We start from the raw sequence: 12,705 nt of genomic DNA, 5'->3' as shown, positions 1-12,705 counted from the left end.
TGTTCTAAAGGAAATTGACTATAGCAAACTTTCCCCTATAAGTTTCCTTTATGGAGAGAGTTGATTGTAGTATGACTGATGTTACTAATTTTGTAGAATTGGTGAATGATATCTTAATTGTTAACCATAGAAATTTTTCTTTTCTAATTCCCTTTATTACTGCTAAATTGAAAAAAGTTTTTATTCATTAATACTGTATCAGTGATAATTATGATTGTACAGATTTGTTACATATTGCATACATGTCATTATGTTTTGGTTAATTGTTATTTTTTATTATCTTAGTGGTTTATATGGGAAGTAAAAAGTATCCAGATGAAAATGCATTTGATGTGTTTATTAACAGACATGGAGGAAATAATAATGCATCTACAGATTGTGAACGAGTAAAGTATTATTTTCTTCTGTTATTTTTATTGCTTGCTTAGACTGAGATAATAATAATAATATTATTCTTATTATTAAGAGAGAGACCTCCAGAGAGGCAGGGACTCATCGAGGGAGGCCACATAGTACATGCACCAGCTATCATATTTATTCTTGAATTCATTCACACTGCTTACCCATACCACACCCAATGGCAGTCCATTCTAATCACGCACCACCCTATATGAGAAAAATCTAGCCCTCACCCCCTTCTTAGTGGCATTCATTCTCAGCTTCCATGGATGCCCTCTTGTCCTTTCCCCACCCTCCATAAAATGAAAAATTCCATCAACTGTAATCCTGTATGACCCTTTCAGAAGTTTGTACATTTCAATCATAATCATTCCCCTTTTCTCCTGTTTGTTAGTATCTGCAGTCTACAAATTTTCAATCTGTTTTCATAATCATTATTCCACAATCCTGATGTAATTTTTAACACTCCTTTGTACTCTTTCTCTCTCTACTGTATCAGAATCACAGTGGAGACTAGTAGACCAGATCTGCGAACAATAGTTCAAGTGAGGTCAAAACAAGGCCTTGTAAAGAGGCAATCCTTATCTTTACATGTCAAAGTTCATTTCAGCATTCCAATTATCTTTTGAGTTGTATTTGCAATCCTTGCTATATGGCTCCTGAACTTCAATTTGCTATCTACTAACACTCCAAGATCCCTAGCCTGATCTTTCTTCTGGCATAGTCTCACCAATATAGTATGACTTTGGATATCTAATCATGCTAAAGTGCAGGACATTACATTTGCTGACATTGAACTGACATCCATTTTCCCATGCTCACAATTCCATCCTATTGAAATCATTCTTCAAGTATCATATTATAATCAGGAATGCTGCATATCAGCAGCATTCCTGATTATCCTACCTATCTTTGCATTATCAGCAAATAGCTGTATGTCACCTGTTCAATCCTTCCCAATATCATTAATGTACAGATTGAATAACAGTCAATCAAAGACTGATCCTTGTGGTACACCTAGCTACCTTAAATCTTGCAGACTCACACCCTGTATATCACTTTTTGATATGTCATTCAGCCATCCTCTTAACCACGCTAATATTTTATAATCCAAACCCATATTCTCAAATTTATGCAAAAGTCTTCCATGATGTATGCTGTCAAAAGCATTATCAATATTCAAAAGTATCATGGTGTATCCATTCCCCTTGTCTAGTTCAATGATAACATTGTTATAGAATGTGAGCAGGTCCAACCAATTTTTCCCAGATATTCACCACTACTCCTGAGATACTGATTGGTTGATAGTTGGATACATCGATCTTTGTTCCACCCTTGTGCACTGGGATTACAATACATTCTTTCTATTCCTGTGGAATCTTCCCTATTCTGAGACTCAAATTATATAGCTGGTCAAAGGAATAGCCAGTTCAGCTGAACACTCTTTTAGTACTTATGCCGATATCCCATCAGTCCCTATTGCTGAATTCTTATTCAGTTTGTGCAACTGCTCTAATACCTTATCTTCATACACCTGTGTTTCTTCATTCATTTAGGAGGTAGCAGTGAACTCAATGTTACATACACACCAGGTTGATAGCTTTTTGCAAAATGGGCACTCATTAGTTGAACAACATCTTCTGCATCTCCCCCCCCCCTCACACCATCTGGATTTAGAAGAGTTATTCTTTCATGTTCATTGTTTCTTTTACTTGCAGCATATTGATAGAATTCTCATGGTTGTCTTAGCTTGTAGAGCACCGTTTTTTTTTTCATACTCAGATTTAGCTTTCCATACAACATTCGACTATTCTGGTCTGCTGCTTATAATTTTCATAATGGATGTCATCCTTATGCACACTGTATTCCTTCCATGTCATCCATTTCTTACGAATCTCTTGCGTAATAAGATTACACATCCATTTGACTTTTTACCCTATTTATTCTTTGAACTCTCAGGACACATTCTGATATTGCATCATTTAAGTATTTTTTAAATGCTTTCCATGCACTGTCGATATTCTTCCCATCCAGCAACTGGTACCATTCTGGTTAACTCAGCATACTCCTCAGTTGGTCATAATTTCCTACTTTGTATCAGGTCATCTGAAAAGTAATGTCGTTTTTTATACTGTACTTATTTAAATGTGTCTCAGCAGGTCTAAATATGAATTTTTAAAGCTTTATAAGTACCACTAAGCTGAGGCAGCCTCTTTATTGAAAAAATAAGCATGGCGAAAATGTTTTGAATGTGTGAAAGTGCCAGTGATGGTTCCAAAAATTTCGAATAGGGAACTTTAGCTTGAAAGACACTCCTCACTTTTGTTTCCCCCCCCCCCCCTCTCTCTCTCTCTCTCGATAATGATATGCTGGAAGCTGCTATTGCAATAAATGCCAATGCAACTGTTGAAGATTTAGCAAAAGATCTTAATTCATCATTATTGACCATCCATCGCCATTTGCAAGAACTTGGAATAGTTCGGTAAGTGGATTCCTCATGAACTGACGAGCAACAATCTAAGATAGCTCATCAACATCTGCACTGCTCTTCATTCTCGAGAGATTCAATCTCTGTTTTTGAGTCGTGTAGTTACCAGTGATGAAAAGTGGATATTTTACAAGAACGTTAAGTGCGAAAGACTGGTTCATTCAGGGAAACAGGCTTAACTTCAGCCAAAACAAGACCTTTACCCTCAGAAGGTTTTGTTAAGCATTTGGTGAGATATGGCTGGTATTATACACTTTGAACTCTTGCTACAAAACCAAACAATCACAGTTGATGTATACTGTGAACAACTTGATCGAATGAATGAAAAACTGAAAGATAAGATTTGTTTTCTGGTCGGTTGAAAGAGTGTTGTTTTTTACACCCTCATAGTACAAGAATCACCTATGCCCAAATTGAGGAACTCGGCTGGGAAACACTTCCACATCCTCCTGATCTTGCACTTTCAGATTACCACTTATTTCGAAGTTTGTAACATTTCATTAATGAAAAACAATACGATACATTAGAGGCACTGAAATTGAGATAATGTAAACTTCTTTGCCTCTAGACTTCCTGAATTCTATAGAAATGGCATTATGAAGCTTTCACAACATTGGAAGAGCATTATTGATTCAAATGGAGAATATATATACTTGATTAAATTAGCGAGTGATTTATCTTTTAAATCCTTTCAAAACTTAATGATTAAAACAACATTACTTTTGGGATGCCCTGATAGTTTAGCATGTAACCTTTTTTGAATGGAACGTACATAAACTTAGTCACTTTCCAAGTGAGTACCACATGATCATTGTCACCAACCAGAGGCAGAATAGTAATGTCTTTAACTGTGATACACTCTCTGACACTATAATTAAATGTAACACTCTTTGACCTTGAGTTCCTTCTGTCATGTGCTGCTTGAGAAGTTGTCCTGCAACAGCTCAATGAATTCATCTCCCTCTGAGTACCTTGTTTCTGTCATACCTTTATTCCAGTCTCATCAAGGACTTTATTAGGCTTTTGTTTTAAGAGTGAGATATAAGGGAAACTTTGGGAAGGAGGAGTTTCTCTCTCTCCCTCTCTAACACACACATACGGGATGGTGAAAGTGCTGACTGCCTTAATCACTCATAAGTTGCTTAATTCAGTTCCGTGCTTTGTTTCATAATTTCCATCTTGTATTTGTTACAGAAATTATTTAATTTAGGTTAGAACTTTCAGTTGATTTATTTAAGAGGATGATATCATCTTGTAAGTGCATTGTCTGTTGTGCCTTTGTAATATGCAATTATTTACTTTATGTTCTTTTTTTACAGTATTATTATGCTTTTTTCTCTTTACCTTAGATTACTATTCTTTAGTAATCTAATTTCTAATACCTTGAGAACCTTGGAAAATTTATTTAATGTTACAACTATGCCACTGAGATTCCCCTTTATAGGTATTAAATATAATTAAGATTACCTGCAGAATCTCTCTAGATCTATCTCAAGCTTTATTGACAGTCATGGCTACACTTATTTACCTTTGCTGACAGGTTCATATTTATTTAGAGACAGTGCATTGGATTAAGGATTAGTGAATACACATTCTTTAACATAAACATATTTATTAAACTACAATTCAATTATATAATATCTTAAATGAATTGGCTCTTTCTAAAAATTAAAAGCTAAGAATTATAATATCTCAATAATTGTACATATATTAAAACATGCAGCAATACTATCATTTAAAAATCTATGATCTCTTCCCAATACTAATTTGTTCATGCAATATATGTACTTCAATTAACAAGTTTCTTATATCTAAATTATACAAATTAATCTTCAGCTTCTTAGTCCAAAAATAAAAAATTTCTACTACCACATCGAATTTTACAAAGGCCAAACCCTACACGAAAAAAAAAATGTAACCAAGAATGTGGATTAATTTTTTTTTATGTTTGTGTGGTGCTTGTTCTCTGGGGGTGGATGCTAACTAGTTTTGTTAACCTTCCTAGATCTCTGAAAATATCTCGTTTGATGGAACTCTCTTCTTTCAGTATTTTCCAACCTACTGTCTCCACCCCCCCCTTCCTGGAATAATACTGGATAGCTCTGATTTGACTTTGCTTAGGTTATTGCCTCCTCTTCATACTCGACTTCTTCTAGTAGCCATAGGAGCAAACTTTCTTTTGTGAAATTGATGATGAGGATGTCTGTTGTAGTTCCTGTGATCCTTTTCAATTATGTGCACCTCAACGGTATGATCCCTGATTTCTTTCTCAGGCTCCTTCCCTTCCTTCTGACTGTCTGCCACTTTAACACTAGAAATAAGGTAGGCTTTGTTCAGAACCTTCTGAGGATAATTCCTTTCTATTGAGGAATTTAGCAAGGTCTTGGTGTTGTCTTTGCGACACACAGCTTCATCTTGCTTATTCTGAATAACCCCTACCTTCATCTTTGTACCTGTTTCCCTGATCCCTTCCGGCTCTGGCTTCCTTCCAAGGTCTGCATCTTGTGATTGTTTCCCCTTCTACTGGACAGTCTAATTCCCATTAAAGAAACATCTCCAGTCCCAAAATCACATGAGAACTTATTTTTCTTTAGGAAATCAGTTCCTAAGATCACCTGAACGTTTGGACGGGAATTCTCAGGAAGAATCAATAGCTGTTGTGAGACATTCATATTAAAATCAGGCAACCTCCTTTTTATCCACATCTTTCTCTGAGCCCATATTGTGGGACTTGAAATTCCCATCAGTTTAACAGGTCTCCTTACTATAGTTACACCGTCTGGATTGTGGAAGCTTATTCTTTTGAAAAATGTCCTGTTAATCATGGAAACTTGGGAACCATTATCCAATAGAATATTGCATGGTATCCCTTTTATTTCACTCCGAATGATTGTAATGGAATTCTTATTTTGCTCTCTAATTCCTTTTCTCCTATTCCTTGGCCTGTTAGTAGGGTGGCAGCGAGTGAACTCAGAATTGGACACATACTACATGTCTCTAGTGGGGGTTTCTCCTACATCTGAAACAGTATCGAGCAATGTGCCCAAACTTGTTGCAATTATAACACTGGGGGGGGGGGATTTCTCTTCTGCTATGTCTTTCATCGTCTTGAGGCCTTCTTGGAAGGTTTTGTTTCGAGTTCCTCCAGCTGTTTAATAACAGATTCAAGCCTTTCCATCATAGGTTTGTAAAGCTTGTCTACCTCTTCCTTGATCGGAGAGTGCAATTCCCCCATGTTAATGAAGTTTGCCACAGTTGATTTGGTTAGTATTTCGTTGTCCAATTTGTTCATGGCTTGCTTTTATCTTCATTTCTCTCCTTCTGATGATCATTTGCCTTTCCCTTTGAATTTTCTGGATCATTCTCATGCTTTGCATCACTACTGAAATCATTTTTCTTTATGGCACTTACTTGGTTGGCTCTTGAGGCAGGATGGAGGTCACCTAATCTCTCTTCCTTCTCTTTCACTACAAGGAAACACTCTTCTAAGTTTTTGATCTTTTTCTTGCATGCAGTTTCCTTGCACTCCTCCTTTAATCCCAGCCTGAACTGGTGGAAAACAGCCCAATCGAGGTGGGCCTTTTCTTCTTCGGAGATGCTTAGACTATTCTCCAACTTTAATAGTTTGTTATAAAATTCAGTGACTTCTCCTTTTTTCTCTCTTGAGCGCATTTTTTGCAGTTTCAATAGGTTAGGACCCATGCTTCGTACCTTGGCGAACTGGGAAGTCAGGGTGTCCTTGAATTTCTTGTATTCCAAGGTGTCTCAGAGAACCAGAGATGAATGCAAGAAATTCTTAGCTCTTCCGACCAGTTTATTCCTCAGTAGAATTAGTAGCTGGAGGCCCAACCAGTTTCCTAATCTTCTAAGCTCTTCAGCAAAATAAAAAAAAAAAAAAGGACAAAACATCATCGTGGTCCTCTCCAGAGAATTGTGGGATGATGAAGTGAGGACTGATCATCCTAAAAAACTCTCTGTCACCCATCGTGTTACTATGTGTAGCTTCTGAATTCATGTTATCCACATTCATGCTTTACAAAAATTAAATTTTCTGAATATTTTAAATCTTTGTCACCTTGATCCTTATCCAAAACTGTTTCAATCCACTCTTATTTATCTCAATTATTGTGGATTATAGCCTGTCGACTACTGCACCATTGTAAACACATTGTCTATTGCGGCTTTATAATATTATGCTATTATTTACTTTATGTTCTCTTTTACACTATTATTACACTTTTTCTCTTTACCTTAGATTACTACAAGTTATCTAATTTCTAATACCTTGAGAACCTTGGAAAATTTATTTAACACGTTCGCTGCCACACTACTCGGACATAGTTTGTTGCTGTATGGCAAGCAATTTCACTTCTTCAAGGTCAGTATGGGTAATCTTGTTGCCGGCGGTAAGCGTCATACGAATATATTCATAGTTGGCTTGTGAGGCTCATATACCATCTATGAGTATACACACTTTTGCTGCTAGTTTCACACACCAAGCATTTTCACTTCTTCAAGGTCAATATGGGTAATCTCATTGCCGGCGGAAAGCATCATACAAGTATATTCGTAGTTGGCTTGTGATGCTCATATACCAACTACGAGTATACTCATAGTTGGCAGCGAATGTGTTAATGTTAACTCCGCCAACGAGATTTCCCTTTATATGTATTAAATATAATTATGATTACCTTCAGAATCTCTTTAGATCTATCTCAAGCTTTATTGACAGTCGTGGCTACTCTTATTTACCTTCACTGACAGTTCGTATTTATTTAGAAACAGTGCATTGGATTAAGGATCAGTGAATACACATTGTTTAACATAACAAACATATTTACTAAACTATGATGCAATTATACAGTATCTTAAATGAATTGGCTCTTTCTAAAAATCATCATCATCATCAAATTCCTGCCATGTACCCTCAAGGGGTGTACAGGATATGACAGTACTACATGAAAAAATTACATCATTACTAACTTCCTATCTACAATTTTCCTCCAAATCAGTCTGTTACTTGTCAAGACTCCAACATTATCAGATCTTATATTTCTATCGTCTAAGGCACTTTGTACCGTATCAATCCACCTATATCTTGGTCTTCCTCTGGGTCGTTTTCCTGCCAACCTGGCAGAGAACACTTGTTTTGCTAATCTTTCCTCGCCCATTCTGTTTAAGTGACCATACCACCTGAGATTAGCTCTGCTAACGCATTCCTGGATGCTGACAATGTCAAGTTCTTTCCTAATATCCTCATTTTTAATATGATATTGCCATTGATGCCATCTGTTCACGCCTCTAATCTTTCTCAGGACTCTCATATCTGCGGTCTCTAGTCTTTGGTCAAGTGTTTTACTTCTGACCCAGCTCTCAGATCCATAAGTTAAAATTGGTTTGAACACAGTCTTGTATACAGCTAATTTAGTGTTCCGACTAATTTCTTTCTTATTCCATATGAATTTATTCAATTGACTTCCCACGATACCAGCTTTGCTGATTCTGTTGTCTATTTCTATATTTAGTTTACCATCTTCAGTAAAAATTGTGCCTAAGTAGCTGAAATGTTTTACTTGTTCCACAGGTTCTCCATTCACAACACAGTTGACATTTTCGATGATTCTGCCTATTTTCATTGTCTTTGTCTTTTTATTGCTGACCTTCATACCATATCTATTACAACAGCTATTCAATTTAGTCAGAGAATCTTGCAGGCTTGTAGCGGATTTATTTAGAAGTATAACATCATCCGCATAAAGCAAAGAGCTGACATTAACATCTCCAATTTTGATATCAGGTTTAATACCACATTCCTTCATAATGTGATCCATATAGATAATGAATAACAGAGGGGATAATGCACATCCTTGTCTCACACCAGATTTAACTTTCTAAAAATTAATAGCTAAAAATTATAATATCTCAATAATTGTACATACATTAAAACATGCAGCAATACATCATCATCATCATCAAATTCCTGACATATACTCTCAAGGGGTGTACAGGATATGATAGTACTACATGAAAAATTTACATCACTACTAACTTCCTATCTACAATTTTCCTCCAAATCAGTCTGTTACTTGTCAAGACTCCAACATTATCAGCTCTTATATTTCTATCGTCTAAAGCACTTTGTACCGTATCAATCCACCTATATCTTGGTCTTCCTCTGTGTCGTTTTCCTGTCAACCTGGCAGAGAACACTTGTTTTGCTAAGCTTTCCTTGCCCATTCTGTTTAAGTGACCATACCACCTGAGATTAGCTCTGTTAACGCATTCCTGAATGCTGACAATGTCAAGTTTTTTCCTAATATCCTAATTTTTAATATGATATTGCCATTGATGCCATCTTTTCACGCCTCTAATCTTTCTCAGGGCTCTCATATCTGCAGTCTCTAGTCGTTGGTCAAGTGTTTTACTTCTGACCCAGCTCTCAGATCCATAAGTTAAAACTGGTTTGAACACTGTCTTGTATACAGCTAATTTAGTGTTCCTACTAATTTCTCTCTTATTCCATATGAATTTATTCAGTTGACTTCCTACCACACCAGCTTTGTTAATTCTGTTGTCTATTTCCATATTTAATTTACCATCTTCACTGAAAATCGTGCCTAAGTAGGCGAAATGTTTTACTTGTTCCACAAGTTCTCTGTTCAAAACACAATTGACATTTTCAACGATTCTACCTATTTTCTACCAATATACCAATATGCAGCAATACTATCATTTAAAAATCTATGATCTCATCCCAACACTAATTTGTTCATGCAATATATATACTTCAATTAACAAGTTTTTCATATCTAAATTATGCAATTTAATCTTCAGCTTCTTAGTCTGGAAGAAATAATCACAATTAAACTTTGTAAGTGTCCCGTGGCCTATCAGTCTATCTTCCGTAATGTTAAACAAACACATAAAATTCTATTCACAATTTTTCTCTGACACATATATATCTTAACTGGCCTTTTTTTATCTCTTTACTGGTTCCACTGGCTGCTTTTTCCATCCTGGACCTCAACATTCATGCGGGCTTCTTTCCGTTAGTGGTGTTGCATCGTGGAGGACTCCCGGTGCTTGGTGCATGCATATTACACTAATGCTTTCTAGGTCAGCCGACGGCTTTCTGCATCCAATGCACATGGCAGACTATCTTACTTGGAAGGAATGCTGCTCCAACTTCTCTTTTCCTTCAATATCTCCTGGCTTCTCTCCAGACTTCCAATGGATCTGCGTACACAATGCTGGATCCAGACACTACGAGAGGAGACTGCGTTTCCTTCTGCATTTCTGCATACCCTGGAGTTTTTCCTGATCCTTTCTTATACTTCTCCTGAGGTCTCTGAATTAAGGGTTGGGAATCCCTTAATATTCCCATGCAAAAGGAGATTGTGACCTTCAGTGTTGTCGATTACTTATGTTTCCCACAGAACACAAAAATAATCTTATTTACCAAATGTGGGACATCCTTAGATGTTCACTGCCTTTTGTTGTACTGTCCTTGACATTGCATTTGGTTAAGCCCGAATGCAATTGAAAGCACTTTACATTGTATAAACAAAGCTTCTAAGCTATTTCTTTTAAATCAGAACCACTTTAAATGCTGGGCCACTTTCTAAGGCATTGCCCTTGAAATATACAGTTTGACATTCATACAGTTTCAACATATACTTGCATGGTTTTTCATCAGCCACAAAATTATTACAACTACAGAGTTGATATATACCTTATATACAAAATTCATAACAAAAATTTACAATCAGTGTTAAATTACAACATCCTTCTTTATACAATATTCATGACCTTTGTAATAAAAGTCGATGCAAAGTTAAGAAAATAAAAAATTTCTACTGCATCAAATTTTACAATCTGCATAGAACAAGGGGAACAATTTTTTTGTAACTCGTGCTAAATTTTTACTTATTTGTTTACTAATGTGAAGTGTTGTCAAGTAATCTTGATAGTAAAATGCTAATGAACTAAGTGATGTATTTGCTTTTGTGTATTTTTACATTTTGTAAAAATGTATTTTAAAATGCAATACAAATGGAACAAATTTCATGTTGCTAATGAAATTGAGCATGTTTCATCAACAGCAGAATTGGAATATAAACATCTGAAAGAGTAGTTGTTTACATAACAATGTGATAGAGAATGATGGCCTAATACCAGTTTTTCTCAGTGCCTCTTGCATTTATAAATTTTATTGCTTAAATCACTTCTTTCTATGAATTATTTCAGCTTCTTTCTCAGGTTATTGCTGACCAAACTCTCTTTTAATGAACTACTACATTAATTGTTGTATATTGTCATTTAATACACATTTGCTACTTATATCTAGTAGCATTTTCAAGATAATGCACAAAATTAAAGGGTATTTGATATAGTGAGAGGCAATTATAATTTATAGCTGTCCGGTGTCATGACAGGGAGAAAGTTAATGTCGAAAGTGAATAAGAAAAGCTTTATTTGAAACAGTCATTCTTTTTGTAGTCTGATGTGATTGACTTTTTTATCAGATCAATTTTATCAAATTGTTTTACTTTAATTTCATTGATGTCTTGTGATTTAGTGGTTGTTTAAAATTAACAACATAAAACATTTATTAAATGACAAATACCTTTCCTTTACTTAAATAAAAGCTAACCTGTGAATGTTTTTTTTTCTTTTTCACTATTTGCTAAAGGAATTCACACTTGTTTATTTTTCCTTTAGTTGCTTACCTGTCTTGTTATGTTTCAGTACTTATGTTCATCTTATCCTGAGCATGTTGGTGATGATGAGATAATAGTTAAAACACAAGTCTAAGATTAATTAAATTTTTCTTTAAATGGCATAAATCCTATCAAATCAGTTAATATGCAAATTATTATTCATTATAATTATTATTTAATAAACGGAAAGGAACATAGGTTATTTGGTAAATGAGACAGTTTCGTTATTTGCTCATTTGTCCAGTTTGTAAATGAATGCTTGATTGAAGCAAGTTAGAACCATTTGATTTATTTATTTTATTATTTTTTTTACAGATAATACTGTAATACAGACATTCCATTCAGATAATACTGAGTTCATTATTCTGTGATAGGAAAAACTGATTTAGTAAGAGAGATATATTATCCTCCTTTCACTTAACTTGCTCATTTTTTGGTACAACTACTAACGTATTGAAAATTCACTAAAATGTGGATATCGGTTTAACACAAAAAAAAAACAAAATTTATTGGCTCTTCTATTTTGCCAATTTGATATGAGGTCATCCATTTTCAGAGAGAGAGAGAAAGAAAGAGCTTGGAAACAGCAAAACAATATTCAACACTTGAAATACTTCATATGTATTATGTTTACAATATGAGTCTTGGTTATAGCTACATGCAGGAGAATGCATTCTAATATAATCCTGTGGCCTCCTCTTTTGAGAGGGTTGCAGCTGATGAATACTACTCTTTCATTCCTCTCTATCTCTTGTTTCTTAAAGACTCTTGCCCATCCAGTTTTTGATGTTGTCTTTCCATTGCAGTCAGGGTCTTTTCTCCTTCCCTCCACCATCCCCTGCAATACTATTCTAGAGAACTCTCCAGAAGAACCCTCAACAAATGTCCTGCCAATGCTATTTTTCTTCTTTGAATACTAGCCATATGGTCTTTTTTCACCGTGAATCTTTTAAGAACCTTTTCATTACTCACTCTTTCAGTCCATCTGATACGATCCATTTTTCTCAAGCACCACATTTCAAACACATTCAGTCGGTCAGTCATCTCCTTATTGATCATCCAGGACTCGCATCCATATGTCCCCATGCTCCAGATCAT

General features: G+C 35.4%; 1 protein-coding gene across 2 annotated transcripts in view; it reads left to right on the top strand.

Annotated features, from left to right (window-relative positions):
* LOC150104209 (nardilysin-like) overlaps nucleotides 1–12,705 on the top strand; it is a 561,456-nt gene that overhangs the window by 53,332 nt on the left and 495,419 nt on the right. For both annotated transcript variants that reach the window (XM_090396835.1, XM_090396833.1), the window contains exon 4: nucleotides 286–386. In XM_090396835.1, coding sequence (XP_090252961.1) covers nucleotides 286–386 — 101 coding nt within the window. The remainder of the gene's footprint in view (nucleotides 1–285; nucleotides 387–12,705) is intronic.

Source organism: Typopeltis vanoorti, chromosome 8, assembly GCF_054136105.1.
Source record: "Typopeltis vanoorti isolate ZY-2024b chromosome 8, IOZ_Tvanoo_1.0, whole genome shotgun sequence".
Classification (NCBI taxonomy): domain Eukaryota; kingdom Metazoa; phylum Arthropoda; class Arachnida; order Uropygi; family Thelyphonidae; genus Typopeltis; species Typopeltis vanoorti.
This window is presented reverse-complemented; position numbering and strand designations above follow the sequence as displayed.